Below are 20,357 nucleotides of genomic sequence, written 5' to 3'. Positions count from 1 at the left end.
ACAACCATCTGAGAGATGGAGAAGTAGACCCGATGATACTACAGGGGATATTGGTAGTTCTCAAAAGTTTGAAAGAGAATGCTTAGAGAAGCAATACTCCAAAGGGAATTTAGCAGTCCTTTTCCTGTGGTTAAAGGGTAAGTTCAGTCACAGAATCAGGATCTGAGACTCAAAGGCTGGAATGATAGGCTTAATCTAATGGGATGAAATGCAGTAGAAATAAATGTAGCATTCAATATTTGCATCTGAAAATCCCAACTATTCATGAAAAGACCAGAAATGGGGGTAGGGGCTTCTCTGAGGAGTAGCTCCTAAAAAGACCTAGGAGTTCATATTGCCATCAGTTGACAGTTTTTTGTGGTTTCCTCAAATCTAGTGCAGTGTTAGGCTGCATTAACAAAGGTGGAAAGTTTAGAACCAGGGAGGTGACTATAGTTCTGGACTCCATGCTATGAAAGGAAAATAGACAAAAGGATGGTCACAGGATGGATGTGGGAGTGTTCCAAAGCTTGTCACAGATAACAAAGGAACGGGGGGGGGGGGGGGGGCGGGGAGGTTTAGCCTGCATACAGCTGCAGGAGGACCTGAAATCTGTCATTAATATCTGAAAGGCAGTCATGTGCATAAGGGACTAGGCTTGTTCTTGTTAAGAGGAACAAAAAGAATCTGGGGATGAAAGTTGTAGGAAACCAAAAATAAGGAGGGTCTTTTTATCCTTCAGTAGTTTTACAATAGAATAGGGTGCTTCCTTAATTCTGCAAGTGCTGGCTTATGTTAGGACTTAGAATTTTAGGGGCATGAAAAGGGGATTCAGAAGTACTTTCCACCCTCAAGTTTCCACGATTCCCTTGCCTTCCAGTGATGGCAGGTCCCAACACAGGCAGTAGAGCCATCATGGAGGGAACAGTCTATGCAGCAATGGGTGAGTTTTTAGAATTCTCAGGCAAGAGTTCCATAAAGACACTCTTACCAGGGTTGCCAATTCTTTACCCTGCTGAGGAGGTCTGGGACATGCGATTGTTCTCTTTCATCAGAGGCCATGTTAATTGCTCATTTATTCTTTCTGGGTGCCTGGCAGTGTGATACGTGCTGGGGAGACATTGAGGAATAAGACAAAAATCTCTCTCTCTTCAGCTGTACAGTATGTGGCAGAAGTAAGACAGCAAACACAGATGAGATCATTAGCTCTACAGTTATGACTCTTATTAACAGCTTGGACCTATATGAGTGTATTTGTATTTCACGTAGTGTTAGTAACACATTTCCCCACTTGGCTTCAGGGATATATTTTCCCATTATTTTATTTATTTATGTATGTATGTATTTATTTATTTATTTATTTTTGCCTTTTTAGGGCCACACCTGTGGCATATGGAGGTTCCCAGGCTAGGGGTCGAATTGGAGTTATAGCTGCTGGCCTACACCACAGCCACAGCAACACAGGATCCGAGCTGCATTTGCAACCTACACCACAGCTCACAGCAACGCCAGATCCTTAACCCACTGGGTGAGGCCAGGGATTGAACCTGTCCCCATAGATGCTAGTCAGATTTGTTTCCACTGAGCCACAATCAGAACTCTTCCCATTACCTTATAGTTCTTCAAAATCAGGTTATCTGTTTGAGACTTCTCAGTCTCCTCGTGGAGTAGGGACAAGGAAGTATTTGTTTATACTTTAAGGCATTTTCTCTTCCCTAGAGGTCATAAAGCTTGGAAAAAGTTCAGTCCCCCCGACCCCGGTTTGTTCCTGGTGTAGTGACTACCTTTGTGGGTAAGGGTGGTCTGCTTTCCTACTGTAGCTTCTTTTCATTGTGTTTCTGTGGCCTTAAGCCGTCCATTCTCCTATGGTTATAATGACTCTAGTTGGAGTTAACTATAAGTAGAAACCTGGGTGAGAAGGAATGGATATGAAAAATAAAACCAGAACAGAACCAGGTCTATGTACCCCCACACTAATCCCTGTATTTGTTGTCTCTACAAGAGACCATCCATTTAGGGACAGGCATGGGAACAAACACAAAGGCACATTTTAAAAAGACATATTTCTCTCCTCAATTGCTGATTGCAGTTCATAATTTAAATTCCCCTTTTCCTAATTCTCCTCGTCAATATTTTTTGCAAGAAAAATGTACTTTTTTTTTTTGTCTTTTTGTCTTTTCTAGGGCTGCGGCACATGGAGGTTCCCAGGCTAGGGGTCTAAGCAGAGCTGGAGCCGCCAGCCTACACCAGAGCCACAGCATCAAGGGATCCGAGCCACATCTTCGACCTGCACCACAGCTCAAGGCAACACTGGGTTAAGCACTGAGCGAGGCCAGGGATCGAACCCTGAAACCTCATGGTTCCTGGTCGGATTCGTTAACCACTGAGCCACGACGGGAACTCCAAGAAAAATGTACTTTTAATTTTTTTTTAACTTTAATAAACTTACAGGTGCAACTTAAAAATTCTTGATTCCGAATTCTCTTCTTGGCTTTCAAAGGCTTTTATTTTTTTTTAACTCCCAAATAACCTACTTTCTTATAAATTCTTTCTTTCAGGTAGGAATGAATTAATAGCCAGATACATCAAACTCAGGACAGGGAAGACGAGGACCAGAAAACAGGTAAAATAACCTGCCTGGAAACTGTGCATGTCAGCGAATGGCCCAAAAGGGCATTTTGGCTGCAGTGGCTGTCTGTGCTTTGGCTCCTAGGAGCCCCCAATTGGAGTTCCCTGTAAGGACGTCACTGTTATAGATGTTTGAAATTGGCTCAGTTTTCACTGTTCATCATTTCAGTGACCCTTTATTATGTGGTCCAGAGTTCCTTCTACACACAAATGGGAAAGTGTCGCTGCTTAGGACAGTGTATGAACTGCTCCTGTACTGTATTGTAAAACTTAAAATTTCTTTCCGAAACTGTGCATCTGCAAACATTGCAAAAGCTGCAGGTGCAGATGTACTTTGCAAGTCATGAAATTTTGAGATTTTGCGCATTGTAAAATCCTGGAACAATTACATATTAGTCATCATTTCAATGAAAAAGTAACACTAGCAGCCATGAGTATTGGCTGGAATATAAGACTGAATGATGTGCGTCCAGGGAACTGTTGCTCCTTAAGCTATGGCTTTTTGTCAGTAGCTGCTGTGACTGAAATGAAGTTACAACTTAAATACTTTTGTGCAGAGCAGGGTCAGGAATTTTCCTTTGCCCTCTCTCGGGGCTGTGGTGCTTCTCGTTCCTTCTAATGTAAAGCAGCCCAAATCTTTGACCCAGTTCAGAACTGGAATGAATAAAAAATTTAGTGTTTAACAACAACAACAACAAAAAAAAACAGAAAAAGTCATGGAAAGGGGGGAAAAATCAAACCAACCTTATGGGTGAGTTTTTCACAGAAAAAAAAAAATGTTATCTATTTTAATGTTGACCTATGCTGACTGATCTGGCATGAATTTTAAAAACTATAATCAAGCCAAAAGGCGAGCTCCACGGTGGTCTCATTAAGCCTGAGCAGCGGATTCCAGTCCTCTGGTCAGCGATGAGTAGTTTGCATGAGTGTTTATGACGGGGGAGAGAGCTTTTCCCCAGGAATGCTCCCTGCATCCCAGCCGGAGCCTGCTGCTGAGTCAGCACAAAGGGAGGTGGCCTCCCGCCAGTGCTCAGAGGCAGGGCACTGTCAGTTCGGGGGATGTTCTCCCCAACCCCCACCCCAGACTGTGACCCTCATCAAGTCAGAGAATCACATCAGAACAAAATTTCGGGTGAAAACAAGTAAAAGCAGGAGCCGGATGGAGGGGTGAAGAGGATGGGGGAGTTCCTGCTTCTCTGTACTTAAAAAAAAAATCCAGAAGCAAATTGGAAAAAAAAAAATAATAACTTAAACTCCAAGTTAGAGATAAGAGGATCATGTATGATCATAAATCCTGTCTTTAGGGTTGCTCGAGTGATTGAAATGAAGAAATGGCCTCATGGTCCAAGTTACTGAACTTCTAAATGATAGGGTCTAACTTTCCCAAACAGACAAACCTAATTCCCAACATACTGAAAGTGCTGGACCTGGGCTGTCTGCTGGTCTGTGAGCTCTGGTCATGTGCCCAAACCCTTCGCTGAGGGGGGCGCTCTTCTAAATTTAACCAAGTCTCGCTGAAAGAGATGCAAATTTGTTTACCCAGTGGAATCATTGTGTTTCCGAAGCCGGGCTTGGCTTGGTTTCTACACCCCGGCATCCTGGAGATGTTTTTAGGCAGCAGTTGGTGATACCTCTCCAATGTGAATTTGTTGTTCAGCAAATCCGTGTGGTTTTTCAACCCAGATTTTTAACAGGATGGCTGGCTGGCTGTATTCACACTTTTCGCTTTGTAATAATATGCAAATCCACTTGGCGCCCAGTCAATACCCAAAAGAGTGGAAGGATTAAAGATATTTATAAGGGGGGGGAGCTCTGCTAACTGGGTCTTTCCATTTCTCTTTGAGATCTAATTTACATGTCAGTATTATTTTAACATTTGCTACAGAATCCAGAGCTCTTAATGAGATCAGAATACAACCGACAGCTTCAGCTTTTTGATTCTGCAGAATGTGCTAATTTATGGATAGTCTCTTCTAAATTGAGAAAAAGGGATTTTCCCTCCTGATACTGAGAAGCTATAAATATTTCCATTTACCTCTACCCCCACCTTTTTAATTTTATAAAGAAACAACCCCCCTCTCCCCCTCTCATCCCGTGCCCCATGATTTCTCCCGGGTGAGAAAACTAAGATTAGATTCAACTTTCATCCTGAATCCAGTCACTGCAGTGATGACCCAGTCTGAAAAGCTTAGAGCAGCGCTGGGGGCTTGGTGTCTGGCTGGGACTGTGTATTCCTAACTGCAGAGCTTTGTTGAGATGCAAATAACCTCCCCCCCACCCCCCACCCCAAAACCCTCCCAAGGAGTAGCGATTTTATATTTGATTTCCTTTTTTTGTTTTGTTTTGTTTTGTTTTGTTTCCCCTCATAAACCCGAACAATGTAGGTGTCTAGTCATATACAGGTCTTAGCAAGAAAGAAAGTTCGAGAAATTCAAGCCGCCATTAAGGTACGTCTGGCTTGCCCAGTTGTAGGGGGCTTTTCATCTCCATGGTTACAGGCTTTTCCTTTGTTTTCCTCCCTTCCCCTACCCTGCAGGTGTCTAGTCACATTCAGGTTCTTGCCAGAAGGAAATCTCGTGATTTTCATTCCAAGCTAAAGGTATGCGCTTTCCTGCTTTTTGGCTTGTGGTTGCTATGCATCTCACTTCCTGTTTTCCATGGTGACTGGTGAATGCCTGGTGCTGGGATTCTGGTAACCTAGTTTCCTGCATGTGAGAGCTGTTTACATTTCTTTGTGTCTAATCTCTCTGTTTCTGTACTAGCCTCACATTAAGCTCAGTGTGTGTGTGCGTGTGTGTGCGCGCGTGAGTGTGTGTGTGTGTCCCTAATAACAATGCAAATGCAGCAGAGAGCTGGTCTTGATAACTTTTCAGCACAGAAACATGATTTTTTTTTTAAAACCTTTGAATATCTACCAAGCAGCCCTGACCTAGGAGAGGGAAAAGAATTCTAAGAGATATAAAGTTGATAGAGTAATTATAAATGAATCATTTCCAAGTGGTCCCCATGAAAAAACTTTTAAAAATTTAGAAATTGTTTTAACTCGTGCTTTTGATGTATTTTCAAGAATACTTATGAAAATACATCTTTTTCATGTGTTCTTACAACAGAGTATTGTCTGTCAGATTTCCTCCACATTGCTTAATAGTGTCTTTTAAGTGTATGGCTCTGTTAATTAAAAGAGAAATTTGAGATGAGATCTTTTAAAAAAAAAAAAAAAAGACCTTAGAGATGGGAAAGCTCTTGATCAAATCTATTTTGCCATTCCGTTTATGCTTGAGTTTAATTTTTTGGTACATGTGCTTCATTTTCTGGTCTTTTAAAATATATTTCATAGAAAATACAGAGCCGTGGACAATTTAAAAATGCAAGTTTTCCCTAGTTTCTCCCCTTCCAAAATTTATGTTAAAGCACGCATCACTTTTTTTCCCCCATGATGCCCAGTTTTAGAAATGCAAAAGCATTATCGTTTGCATGGAGGGCTTTGCTTTATAATAAAAATGGTATATAGTTCTGTTCTGATTTTTTCCCCCCATACATTAAGTAAATTTGTGTTTTTGTTCTAAAGAACAAAATGTAATTTCATAGCCTGGAGTGGTGAACACTGGGACCCTTCCCCAAAGTCCTCCAACCTTTTTTATGCAAACAAGACTGGCTGTGGAATAGGACTAGTGACCAGGAAGGAGCATTTGGTGTGCCCTCTGCAGTGGGCGGCATGCTGGCTCGCTCGCACGTGTGGCTGATGGTGGCTGGCTTTTAGCTGCACTGGCTGAGCAGTTGGAAGACTAAAATAACTTCATAGCTCCTGCTTTTTAACCAAAGATGCAGTCCTCTCTATGTGGATGTAACTACCCCAGTGTTTGCTCAAGTTCTCACTCTGTTTCTAGTTTCTCTGAGCTAACGGATTAATGATGTACAAAGAAGTTGACAGACATCAATTTTGTGTTTCCATCTGCAATGTTATGACTTGCTCTTTTTCCGCACTGTGTGGTTCCTGTATGCTCACCAGGGCACTCGGCCCTGGACCAAAGCCCTGTCAATGGTGGATAAAACTGTCCCGGTCAGAGGGGATGCCCAGGGGATTCTACAAACACTCTTTCTCTCTTGGTGACTTTAAGAATCTTCCTCAGTGGAAACAATTTCGCCCTTACCTTATACATACCCAGATAAACCGATCCACAGTTGTATTTGTGTTAGCGCTTAAAAAAAGAAAACTGCCCCTTACTCTCGGCCAACCCTGGACCACTCTCTCCTGGGGCAGGCAAGAGGAGGCGGAGGCAGAACCAGAGGCAGTGGGGTAGCAACTGGCTTGGCCTTTCAGCTCCAAGAACCACCTCCGTCTTCGTACAGTTCCTTTCCTGCCTTCCTACCTCATTATTCTGGGGAAAATGGAGGCCTTTGTTCTTCCCATCAGCTAATACCAGTTGAGTGTTCCAGGCATGGCGATCATCACGGTGGGCAGTTAACAACCAATCCCCTATTCACAGAGCTGGCTGTGGAAATGGGAATGTGAAATATAGGGCACTGTGGGATAAGTGTTCACAGAAAGAGCCAAAATTAAATGTGCGGGGAATCCCGGGGACGAGCTGCTTAGAGACGGTGCTGCAGAGTCTGGGGATGGGAGCCTGGCGTTCGTGCCACACAAAGCCCCCTATGGCTTTTCCCGCGTCAGCTCACTGCAAAGTGAGTTCTGGTCCTCAGATTGTGAGGAATAATACGTAGGAAACCAGGGCTCACCCAAAGCCACCCAGCTTAGGGATGGGTGAAATCAGAATTTGAACTCAGATCTTTCTGCATTCTAAACCAGAGCTCTTTGAGACTGGGTTTCATCTAGTGGAGGCTGCTGTGGTTTTCAGGCAGCAGGTTTCACATCAGAAAACAGTATGGGTAACCTGTCACAAGCCCTCACTCCCCTTGGAACTGGGCATGCAGCCCTTATTTCCCGGCCTTCCCTCAACCCCCACACGTTAGAAGTAGGATGACTCTTTAACATTGAGCCTTTGGTCAAGGTGTGGACTTTTAAACTGCGATCAATGCTGTGATGCCGGTAACTCAGGGGCTGAGGTGGTGCTGGCTGCGGAGTGGCTGCGTTGCCCCTCAGAGGGAGTTAAAAGATAGTCGAGGAGAATACGGTGACTGTCACCTGCCTGCAGAGATGCTGCTGCCTTCACCTTCTGCGGGCATTTGGGTTAAAGATGCTCTCCTGTACCTTCCCACCTAGCCATTACCAGGCTCAGGACCGTCAGCCTTGTAGGAAGGGCAGATCTCGCCGTTCCATCTGCACTTTCTTGTTCAGCTCTGGAGACTGACATCCATGGGAGGCGGGGATGAGCATGCTCGCTGGATTCCTTGTGGGGTCAGGCTGATAGCCTTGGACTTCTTGGCCTCCTACACTGGCTAAGGAGATAAACTCACTACAGAAAGTTGACGTCATCCCAGCAGACCACAGAGAGAACTTCTGGGCAAGGGGTGGGGGTGGCAGGAAGTGTCTGCACTCACAAGAAGTGCTGTGCTTTGTCTGAGAGGATGTAGTAAGGCTTCCTGGAGGAGGTGGCTACTGACTGGCCTTCTCAGGGATCGTCCTTGCCATGCCTGCCCCAGCTGGGCTACTCACCACTGCTCCACATGCTCAGAAGTCAAAGGATTTCTGTTCTCTAGGGTGGACAAAGGCCTGTGGCCCTCCTCTGAAGACTGAAGCCAAGCTTTATTTCCTTGTCCTCCCTCTGAGTTTGAAAGAGTGAATTGCTCACACCTGGGGCCAGTGCCAGGTGTGGGGCCTGTGGGGCCCTCTTGGCTCTGAGCCTCTGAGCCTCTCTTCACTTCCTGGGGATTCACTTCTAGTAGAATTCTTTAGGCTAGTGGTTTTTCAGCCTTTTTTTTTAAGCATTGAGACTCATATTTCAGATTGAAATCTTATTTGAAAATGTCAATACATAAAAGAGGAAAAGCTGTTTTAATTAAAGCTTAGACTCTCTCATCCTTAGCAGTGGCCTCTTTGGCTGGTTATGTTGTATAAGGTTTGGAAACCCACACTGCTTTAGGCAGAAGGAAGAGGAAACGATCGCCTCTCAGCCCCCCCCACCCCCCGAGCCTTTATAGGCCAGGTCAGGGGTCCTCTTTAAAAGCCCATGTTTTCTACGTTCCATAGCCTATTCTGCCTAATGTTTCTGAAGTAAACAGACTCCAAAGAGAGTGGTTATTCTCCTGTCACGGTAACAGATGAGTCATCCTAGCTGCAGAAGTCATGCTCCTGAAATTCTGTTAGGATAAGTTTCAAAGGTCAGCTTTATACTTCTGCTAAGTGCAGTGTTTCTTACAGTGCTTGTGTGTGAGCCAAGTCACCTCCGAATGTGTAGACTTTAATTTTTGTTAAAAAAAATTATTTTTAGTAAGAACTTATGATTTCTATGTAGATTTGAACTTTAAAAGTGCAGAAATGATTCCTGAATTCAGTAACTTTCCATTGAGAATCCGTGTGTTCTAGATCCTTTAGTAGATGTTGGGCATATACATTTGAATAAGTAGAGTCTCTGTTCCTGAGGATCACTCCTTCTTTCTGTTGTTTTTGGCTACATTTTGTAGAAAATACAAGATTTTCAGTACATTGTCCCCACATAGGACATAGGAGGCTCTGTTTAAATTTTTTTTTTTTTTTTTTTTTTTTGCTTTTTAGGGCTACGCTTTGAGGCATATGGAAGTTTCCAGGCTAGGGGGTCTAATCAGAGCTGCAGCTGCTGGCCTGCACCACAGTCACAGCAACGCAGGATCCGAGCCACATCTGCGACTACACCGCAGCTCACAGCAATACCAGATCCTTAATCCAATGAGTGGGACCAGGCATCAAACCTGCATCCTCATGAATTCTAGACAGGTTCACAACCCGCTGAGCCACAATGGGAACTCCCGGGGCTCTGTTTAACAGAATAGTGCAAAGACCACACAGTGAAAAGAATGATTAATTTTGAGTGCGGGAGAATTAAAGAAAGCCCCGTGGAGGAGGTGCCTTAGAGCTCAGCATAGAGAAGGTAGAGAATTTCCACAGAGAAGGAACCTTGAAGGCCATCATCTGGCTGGAGGCCTGAGATGGGAGATGAGATGGGGAACCAAACAGGCAGCAAATCATCCCACAGAGCAGTGAGGTGCATCTGGGGGCGTGGGGACCACACAGGGATCATTCACATTTATACTTTAGAAAGATCCCTCCAGGAGTTCCTGTTGTGGTGCAGTGGTTAAAGAATCCGACTAGGAACCATGAGGTTTCGGATTCGATCCCTGGCCTCATTCAGTGGGTTAGGAGTCCAATGTTGCCGTGAGCTGTGGCATAGGTTGCAGATGCGGCTCGGATCCTATGTTGCTGTGGCTCTGGCGTAGGCCAGCAGCTACAGCTCCGATTAGACCCCTAGCCTGGGAACCTCTATATGCTGTGGGAGCAGCCCTAGGAAAGGCACAAAGACAAAAAAAAGAAAGATCCCTCCAACCATTTTCAGAGGATAGCTGAGAATGAGGCAAAGCTGGGAGGGAGCAAGACCACTTTAGGGCTGCTATGGGAGCTGGAGGGAGAGAGGTGTGAGCCCAGTCCAGGGGCTGGCCACCACCACCATCACCACCCACCCCTGGGCCCCCACTCTGTGGCACTTACCCGTCCTTGGTATCATCCTCAGCTGGCTCCTCACTCCAGTACACTCTGACTGCTGTGTACTCTTTCTTCCTCCGTGTTTTCAAAGTGTAAACTATGTTTAAAAGTTCTGTCCTGAAGTTCCCATTGTGGCTCAGTGGTTAACGAACCCAACTAGTATCCATGAGGATGCGAGTTCAATCCCTGGCCTCGCTCAGTGGGTTAAGGATCTGGCATTGCCTGAGCTGTGGTGTAGATCACAGAATGCAGCTCGGATCCCGTGTGGCTGTGGCTGTGGCATAGGCCAGCGGCTACAGCTCCGATTCGACCCCTAGCCTGGGAACCTCCATGTGCCTGGGTGCGGCCCTAAAAAAACAAAAAAAAGAGAGAGAAGTTCTGTCCTTATTAAGTCTGAAAAGTATACATCGATATTTCATTAGCAACATTTAAAACCTAGGTTTTTAAAGGCTGAGTTCTCTTCAAGTAATGACAGTTAAATGAGCCTGTACATCAGGATTAACTATGAAGTTTTTGTTGCCAATTTTGAATAGAACCAAAAGTTAATCAAGAATGACATAGTCAACCTTCATGTTTGTACTATGCAAAAATGATGATTTTCATTGTATTTCCTTTAATTTTTTTTTCAGTGAAGGAACACAAATGGCAAAACATTATTCTTTTTCTAATTTTGTCTACCCACTCTTCTTCCCCAACCCACCTCAATCTCCGTCTCCCTCCCCTCCACCATCAGGGGCTTTCCTTGCCATTTACTATTTCCCTGAGAAAACCACATCTGCTGAGAACTGTCTCTTCTCCCTTTGCCCTTATCCTAAAACCATTCTAGTTTTAAATTCATTCTACTATGAATTTGTGCTGAAGTTGTTGGCATCAACATGAGACTTTTCCTCTACAGTTTATCCTGGCTTGAGCCAGGATAGATTTGACCAATCATTTGGGAAGGCCTTGGACACAGACTGCAAAGCACTAGGAGAGAGATGCAAGGGGCAAGAAAAACTAGGGGATGGTTGAAGAGGTCAGGTAGTCGTGTGAGGAGACCAAGAACCAGGAGCAGAGAGACTGGGGCAGTAGGGAGAAGGGGTAAAGGGGCCAGCAGAGTACAGGTGACATTCAGAAGCCCTGCAGTGGATCAGAAGTGCAAGGCCTTCCTGGCCAAAGTGCCAGAAATTTGGACATCAGATGTATAGTTTCAGGGGTTTTTTTGTTTCTTGATTTGGCTTTGGTTTTACATCTTTTTGGCTAAAGTGTCTAAAAGACAAGTCAGAGTGTGATGACTGCTGGTCTAGAAGGGAGTCCTTTCTTGGTGATGGAAGGACCACATATTTGGCCCTGGTGCCTGTTTCTAGTTGTAAAGTAGAAGATGGGTCTGTGTAATTGGAGTGTGCAGGTGGCTTGTAGGTCTATGGAACATGCATTGAGGAATTCCACGGGTGCTGACTCAGAGATCTCCCTTGAACCTGTGTCCCCAGCTGCATCTACAGCAGTGTCACCCACACCAGCTTCATTTACTGTCTTCCATCCCCCGCTTTGCCCGAGGGTAGCCCCTCATTGGAATCTCCGATTGAGTAGTGAGAGACAGCAGCCCACCTTAGGAGACTGTGTGGTTTGGTCTGAGGACTGGCCTTCAACCTTAACAGTGATTCTCTACTCTGAATGATTTCTCTCATTATTAATTCATTAAAGGATCATTAACTGTTTTTTGTAAGTTCCAATGATGTATTATCCCAACATGTAGAAAGACGGCAGAAGTATTCTCCATGTGTTAAGCAGTCTTTTCTTTGCTACTCAGAGTTCTCACTTAGAGTTTCCTGTTCTGAGTCTCTATATGTTTGTTTGTCCTAAGAGGTTGTCCAGCCCCTGCCCAGAGGCCTCCTTTCCCTGAGAGCAGCAGAAAGGCGGCCCTTTATTTGCTGCCTTCCAAGGCTGGGGTGAGCTGTAGCCGAGCTCTGCAAACCGCCACCGCACAGTGAACTGTCCTCATCTTCCTGTGAAGGTGGACCACGCCACTTCTGGGTTCAGGTCTGGGGTGTGTTTCAGTGAGCGCATGACTCCAGACAGTGCTGAGAGGAAAAGAAGTCTTCATTCTGCCCTAACCTCAGCAGGAATACATCTTGGGCACTAGATAGATTCACGTCAAGCTCTGGAGTGTATTGAAGAAAAGCCTGTGCTTGCTGACATTGCATCATCCCAGTAGAGCAGAAAAAGGCCTGAGCTTCTCGGATTGTGTCCAGTCGTTGGTGACTAATTTATGAGCCCCATGTGCTCCCCGGGGCCATTTTCTTCATTCTCACCCTGGTGGCCTTTGCGATTTGATTTCTGAAGAGGCCGTTCTTTCCAATCTACCATTCCTTCCAATAAGCAGAGAGCTTAAAGTTCAAATTGTTGATTTAATTCTCTTGAGGAGGTCAGGAACTTTGCTGAATCTTTGCTGCATCCACACTGCTGAATCCTGGCTGTGTCACCCCTGATTCCATCCAGAAATGGGCCTGTCCACAGGGAAGACATGCTTCACTTCATCCAGTGATGCTCCCCTCGGCCCTCTGAGCCACTTTGCTCCTTCAAGCGTTGGCTGTCAGCAGTACACAAGGCAAAAGAAGCCTGAAACAACCACCTCCTTTGTCTCCGGGCCAGCACCAGGGCGGTTGGCCTTGTCGCAGGATTTGGGAAATGATACACCGCCTTTCCTGGCATCTCCCAATCTTCAGGGGGTTCTTTTGCATTCATGATGTGTACCCTCTCTCCTCAATGATATTTTCATTACCTTGTTTTTAATTTAACTGGGTTAAAACCAAGACTGGAGACGGTTAGTTTCTTGTGCTTGGATGTGATGGAATTAGAACCTCTCATCAACGGTGCAATGATGCAGAGCTTACAGTGTAAACTGGAGGGGTGAATACATTTACTTTTCTATGTGAACTGAGCCAGCTCTGGATTTGCTCTTTAAGGGCAACAGAAACAGCCTCCCTCTACGTTTTTATCCCTTCCTGGAGAAATCCCATCGTTACCTGACCTCCAGTATACCCAGTGCCTGAGAGTCACATTGAGCCCAGAGATTATGGACTCAGGACCACGGCGCCTTAGCATTTCTGGTCTCGAGCAGACTTGAGCCTGGACTGTCGGTCACATGTGCTGCGTAGACTGCAAGTCCACCCAGTGGCACAGCTGCAGGCAATGTGTGCTCTGAGTGAAGCAATTCACAAAGCACGTCCAGAGGTGGACATGTTGTCCTCACTTTGCAAATGAGGATGCAGAGTCTGGAAATGACCAAGGGGCTCACCCAGGGTCACAAGTCTGAATTGGATCCCAAGGCTGACCTCCTCCACAGCCCAAGCAGTTCACGTGATATCACACTGCCTTTGTACCGAGGGCCTGCTGGTCAAGGATGCCAGCTCATTGCCCCCATTCCATGTGGTTTGGCCGTAATTCTCTCAACCAAGCCCTATTTCCTTTCTGCCTATTTGAATTAAACAGAGAATATGAGTGGTGGGAGCTGGTACTCTGGTTTTTCAGGGGAGATTTGCTTCCTGCCTCTTGCTGTCACCTCCCTGGGGAAAGGGGCTAGGATCAGAAGGGTGCCTTTTCCCCTACACACAGACCTGGCATTAACTGACCTAAATGCCAGGCTTCCTGGTAGAGAGGGTCATCCAGCACCCTTACAAATCACCTGGATCCTTCTTTGCAATCCTTTATGATGTTACACCTCACATCAGAATTAAAGGAAACACGATTGACAGTTATCAAATACTAAATATAGTCCAGTCCATTTAAAAATGGACAATGGTAAAAGCCTTGAAAATGTTTTCTTTGATGTGAATGGAGCCTTTGGCATTTGGAAATACAATAAGATGAATTAATTGCTACTCATTACATGGCAAGTCAGGAGAAGTATGAATGTGCCTTCTCTCTCCAGTATTAGCCATTGCCTGACTGAAACAGGCCCTTTTGTATTTACTCCTGCTTTCTCTAATAAAAAGCAAATTAGAGATCATGGCTAGAAAAATTCAAGTGCCCTCCATCCTTTCTCCAAAACCATCATAGACTTTTGTGATGTTTATCTACTCAGGGGCTACTGCTCATAATTGTCGGGGTCATGTGAATCCACATAGTGCAAGATTAGAAACAACATCTGCAAAATTACTCCTTAGGAAAGTATTCTGTGTTTTTGTCTTTTTCTGCAAAAGCAATTTTGCAAGGGAATTGCTATCTTTCCTCTCATGCACTATATATATTGCTGAGAGAGGTATATTTGGAGTAAAACACTTAGGAGCTGTAAAGAGTTTAGAATCCATGGTCTTTTTTTTTTAGACTTATTTTTCCTGAGGTATTGGTGGACTTCCATATGAATAAACTAGATTGGAGTCTTTAAATTCTGAAATAATGGCCTCTGAATAAGCAGGAATAGATTGATTAATGTGCTGTTCATTCACATTTCATGCCTGGCCACTATAATGTATGTGCAAGCATGTACCCTTTTTTATTATCCTTAAAATTTGTTTATGGTTAATGCCTAAAAATTATGAGATAACCAATACCCCAGAATAATCAAAAACTGGGGAGACAGAGCAGGGACAAGGGTCCCAAAACTCTCCAGAGAAGGATTCATAACATGTCCTTGTAGTTAGTTTGAGGAGCACACCACGCTAGCCATGTGCGTCTGTGATAGGCTGCCTTCCTGTCATGGATATTGCATGAAAACATTTTCCAAACCCTGTGTACAGAAGAAGGAGGCAGTCCGCTGAACCCGGAAATGTAGTGGCAGCCTTGCTCTGCTTCATGAATTATGAAAACCTGTTTACTTCAGTTTGAAAGGCTGCAGGCTGAGGAGTTTACAGTGCCACAGCCCGCTGGACCCCAGGCGGCCGAGGTGGGAAGCCTGTTGACAGCATTGTGCGCCAGGAATTGGGCAGAGGGAGAGCCAAAGGAGACGTGCATGCACCCCACGTTGGAGGGCTTCATCTGCCCTCATGCTCAGGTCATAAGGGCCGTGTGTTCTTAGCACTCCATCAACAGTCTTAGACCCGTGTTTCCTGCGCCATAAATATTTCCACTTTCCAGGTGGTGGGCTTCAGTTAGGGTTTGTTCGAAAAAGGGAGATTTGCCTTTTCTTTTCCCACTTCAGCATGCCGTGGCCTCATTCTTTGTCATCTTAGGGCCAGAGGGGCTTAAGATCAGTAAAAAGGAGTCAGTGCAATTTTTTCCTCTTGCATGCTCATGCTCATGTGCATGTGCAGACACTCAAGAGTATTTCCTGCAATCTAAGACCTCATAGATAATAATAGCTCAGTATAGACAGTAACAGTTTCTCAAGATAAAACAGTGTTCCTCTATAAATCTCCACATCTCAGAAATGTTAGTGTGAAAACATCATAGAATAAAATTAATGTGCTGTACAAGTGTATCATACATTTTTGACTTCACTTCAGCTAACTGTTGTTTGGATGTATTAGCAACTCCCGCCACCCCTCTATTTTGGGGGTGAGTGGTGATGATGGAGTGGAATGTTTAAAAGTCCAGGATATTCCACTAGAATGACACAGAAAAGCAATCTACTCAGGTCTGACACTGAGAGTTATAATTTCTTCAAAGCCAGGCATGTATTTCTCGGCTTAAAACGACAATGCTTCCATTGAAATCTCTCAGCTCGGTGTCTTTCTGTCCTGTCATTTCAGAATACGTAGGTCTACAACCAAGCTCTCAGTTCTGATTTCAAGATATCCCTGATGGTGCTTATTATCTGCATGGTTACTTTAGATTTTAAACAAAAAAAAATTTTAATCATCTTAATTTTCCAGTGTATATCGTTGATACAGGGGAGATGTTATGAAATTAAATGAGTAGAGTGTCTCCACTACAAAAAGTAGGAAATCACTGGTATAGATATTTTAGTCCATTTGTAGAAAATTGCCTATTCTCAAATAGGTAGGTCAAGTGCAGAAAGAACCTCTACTTGAGATAAAATTTCCTCTCTGCACTTGGCTTTCTCTCTATTAGGACAGGCGACCAAGAGCTGCCCAGATTTTAACATCCTGCTATGTTTTCACTAGTGATTTTTCTGGCTGTAGGTATTAAGATGTATTTGATTATGATGGAACTCAAACTCATAGGTACAAATGCTTTTAGGACTGGAAGACCTTTAAAGAATAAACTGCAACTTTTCCCCTTGTAGATGAAGAAAATTAGAGTGTTAAGTGATTTGCCCAATGTAATACAGTCGTTAATGTCAGGTGGAGGGCAGTTTGGAACCAGGTCTCCAGACTCCCCAGCAGGTATGCTTTTTATTGGCATAGAGCAAGTTGGTGTGATAGAAGCAAGGGATTTACTCTACTGCCCTTGAACTTCTGTTTTCATTTGGGTACCTGGTGGAATGCCAAGTAATAAGAGAGTCAAACCTGGCTTTATTTAACAAAAGAAAAAGACCATATTCTAATGCTGTGTGTATGAAGCTGTGTAACATAAACAGCATAGGTGGTGACTTTTCTCCTTCCCTCATTGACTGATTGTTAAAAAAGGAAAGTATCAAACTTCCGTGAATGTTTTGAAGAACCCTTCAATCAGCCTAGCAGAGGGAAGCATCTCAAGCAGCTCTAATAGAATAAGTGGATTATGGAGAGGTAGGGACTTATTTCTCTTCGGACCTGGACTTAGTGATTCCTGGTCACTCCACCCAAGTGTGCACAAACACACTCTGTATTTGGGTGAGCAGACCTGCCTCTGTCATCAGCATTTCATAAACACAGAACTCAGGTCTGAGGGAGGCCTCATGACATACTTTAGGAATAGAGCCAAGCCCACAGCTCTTTTATAGTTATTCCTCAGAGTGTGCATGTGTGCATCGGCCAGGCAGGCAAGAAGCCTGGGCTGCCAATTTCTTGGCTCCCCAAACCTGGGCCCTGGAGAGGTTGTATGGCTTGTAGCTGGTTGGGGAAGGAACCTGTCGTTATATCTCTGCCCTTCCTTCAGTTTCAGAAATCACCTTGAGGGTGTTGATAACCTCTTATGAGGGGTTAAATGGCTTGGGAATTAGCGTCAAAAATGACCGGTGCAGAGAATCCCACAAGCTTGTATTGATGTCAGGTTGCTCTTGACAGGGAAGAAAAAGTGTGACTGAGCCAGATTTTCTGTTCATTATACCCGGATCACCCTCTGAGGGGATGGCAGGGCAGGTGGAACACCAGACCAGCTCAGGGTAGACTGAAGAGCACTGAGACCCTACAGGCATGAGGCTCAGTTTGGCTGTAGGGCGTTTGTACACACACATAGTCTGTTTAATCATAAAATTCCACTGACTTCAAAATGTGTCTTTTTTTCTGGCATTTCCATGTCCGAAATATTTTGGGTCTTTGAAAAACAGTTACCAGAAGAAGCTAGCCTTAGTTTAGAACATTCAGCAGATTCGCAAATAGAGCTTCAGTTCTAAATGCCGTCTGACCAGTGGCAGCAAAGGCAGCACTTTAGTCACTGGAGGCCAGCAATCTGCAGGCATCCGGGGCCCTCGTGGTGTCGTTCAGCTACAGCACACGCCCTTACAGATCCTCTTAATGACTATGTGTATCCCTGAATAGCTGTAAGATGAGGCTCGTTATTTTTTGGTGGAGAGCCAGAGAATCATATGAAATAAAACATTTGATGTAAGGGTAGGCTCTTTTTTCAAGGATTAATGCAAGCTTTTTGTAAATTCACATGGTGTTTCTGCAAGTTATGGGGCAAAGTAGTGTCTGTACCTTGGGCGCACCAGATTGATGTTCCTTAGAACCCCTCTAGTGCTTGTAGGCTTTTCCTATTCCTTTTGACCTTGCCTTTGGCACTTCAGCATGTTTATTCATCACCTTTGGGTAAATCTATAAACAAGGAGGCCACCTCTTAGCTGGTACTGGTGTCTTAGCCTGAAGCTTCCCTTCACCTTCACTCAGTGTCAACTCTGAATGGCAACTGTGGAGAGGGCTCTTTTTCCTTTGATGTCACCCTTTTGCCTCTGCTTTGCTGGTGTAGATTGTATAGACCTGCGCTCAGCTAGGAACCTCGACATGTTTACTGAACGTGAATCCCTGCCTGCTCCATCAAGGCTTGTTCCACACCAGGGCTCTGACCGTTTCTCCATCTGTACTGGGGAAGTGACAGAACCAGCTCAAAGGAGTTGGGAGTTGGGGTTGTTGGTCATTGCCCTTCTGGAGAGTTATCTGGGTCACATATTTCTCCTAAAATGTGGGGGAAAAATAACAACCCAAAAAACCCCCGCACACTCCTGCACATTTTATTGTACCCAAGTATCATGTGTTTGTATACATTATGTATTTTTTAACTAAGAAGAAAAATAACCCTGCCTTTGTACGCAATCCTTTTAACAAATTGTTTATTGTTGTATCCAGGTAACAAGCATGGTAAGTATTTTCACCGAATTTAGTATTCTGTACTTTAGCTGTGCTTGGCAGACTTTTTGGCTAGCTTTGTGTTATCAGCCTTGGCTCTTCTAGAAAAGACCCATTTAGGAGAAGGAGAACCCACGTCCCCAGTAGTGTCCCCTGTGTCCTTGGCTATAGAAAGAACCCGTCTGGCCATCAGCACAGTCGGAGATACCTGAGAAAGCATGCCCCACCCCGCCGCCAGCATGCTGCTTGTCCCTTCCGTCATCGCCCCCCCCACTGCTTCTGAGCCTCCTCACCACGTGTCTGCAGGGCTCCCGGGCTGCGCATGACTTCAGTGGCTCCTGAGACTGTGGCCCTAGACAGCGCACAGGGCTGGGCCTCCTCGAGTTCTACCAGCGACCTACTCCAGACCCACCACCACACCTCTTCTCTCACCCCTCCTCCCATCTGTGTGCTTGAAAGCAGGGCCTTTTTTTTTTTTTTTTTTTTTTTCTTTCCTCGAGTATGTGAAGTAATAGGAGGCCTCTCCTTTCGGAAGCTGGAAAAATAAATATATTGTCCACTCTTCTCAGAGGCTTCCCATTCTGTTGGAAAATGGATTAAAAAAATTTTTTTTTAAAAAACCTTGCCACTGGGTGTACTCAGTAAATGTTCAGAGTTAAACGGTAGGTTGAGTGTGTTTTAGCCTTCTGGCTGTGTTTATTTATCCGTGCATGTTTGCTTTTCCGGCCTCTTTTGTGGCTCCGTATTTTAGTCCATGTGCTCGTGGCTGTGCCTGTTTAAGCTGCCCGGTAGCCATGCATTGTGTATTAAGTCTGTGTGTCGCTGTCACCTTCAAGGATCAGACTGCGAAGGATAAGGCCCTGCAGCACATGGCCGCCATGTCATCAGCCCAGATCGTCTCGGCCACTGCCATTCACAACAAGCTGGGGCTGCCCGGGATTCCACGCCCCACCTTCCCAGGGGCGCCGGGGGTAAGTCACAGGTTGGAGCCAATAATGATGGCCCCCGGGCACATGGAGTCCACGAGGCTGAGCGTCAAGCCATCCACCTGGCACTTGTTGATTGGCTCAGGTGTAAGAGAGGGGAAAGGCCACCTTGGGATACACGGATGCTGGGTGCAAAATGATGAAAGAAAGCGGGAGTTCCCATCATGGCTCAGTGGTTAACGAACCTGAGTAGTATCCAGATGGACACGGGTTCAATCCCTGGCCTTACTCAGTGGGTTAAGGATCTGGCGTTGCCCTGAGCTGTGACGTAGGTCGCAGACACGTCTCGGATCCTGCATTGCTGTGGCTATGGTATAGGCTGGTGGCTACAGCTCTCATTCAACCCCTAGCCTGGGAACCTCCACATACCACAGTGTGGCCCTAAAAAAAAGACAAAAAGACAAAAAAAAAAAAAAAAAAAAGTAGTGGAAGAAAGCAGGGAGCTGGGGAGAGGAAGAGAGGGAGAGGGAGGGGGTTTTAGTCCCTGAGGCATGCAGTTTAGTATCATTTTTATGGCACCCTTTCAGGTTGTGATCTGCCTCTCTGGCTCTTTTTCCTGCCCCTTGGTCTCTGTTGCTGTGTCCTTGGGGTTGCTTTATGGCAACTAACCCCTCAAGGGACAAATGTATACTAGTACTGTTTTCATTTCACAGCTGCCACAGGCTGAGAAGCTGGCTTAATGTTATGATCTCATTTAATCCTCATCTTAATCTTAAATGCTTCTTAACCATTATTGCCATTTTACAGATGAGAAAACTGAAGTTA

General features: G+C 45.0%; 1 protein-coding gene across 6 annotated transcripts in view; it reads left to right on the top strand.

The window, feature by feature from the left end:
- The window catches only part of TEAD1 (TEA domain transcription factor 1), a 275,134-nt gene that overhangs the window by 195,717 nt on the left and 59,060 nt on the right, over positions 1–20,357 (top strand). For 2 of the 6 annotated variants that reach the window (NM_001142669.2, NM_001435253.1), the window contains 5 exon segments: positions 2,538–2,602; positions 4,992–5,054; positions 5,144–5,206; positions 18,607–18,618; positions 19,443–19,577. In NM_001142669.2, coding sequence (NP_001136141.2) covers positions 2,538–2,602; positions 4,992–5,054; positions 5,144–5,206; positions 18,607–18,618; positions 19,443–19,577 — 338 coding nt within the window. 6 annotated transcript variants of the gene reach the window in all.

Source organism: Sus scrofa, chromosome 2 (assembly GCF_054392235.1).
Source record: "Sus scrofa isolate SSC_HxYL_T2T_F1_AM1 chromosome 2, Sscrofa_HxYL_maternal_Yorkshire_Landrace_v2.0, whole genome shotgun sequence".
Classification (NCBI taxonomy): Eukaryota; Metazoa; Chordata; class Mammalia; order Artiodactyla; family Suidae; genus Sus; species Sus scrofa.
Note: the sequence above shows the minus strand (reverse complement) of the source record. Positions and strands in the feature narration are given on the sequence as shown.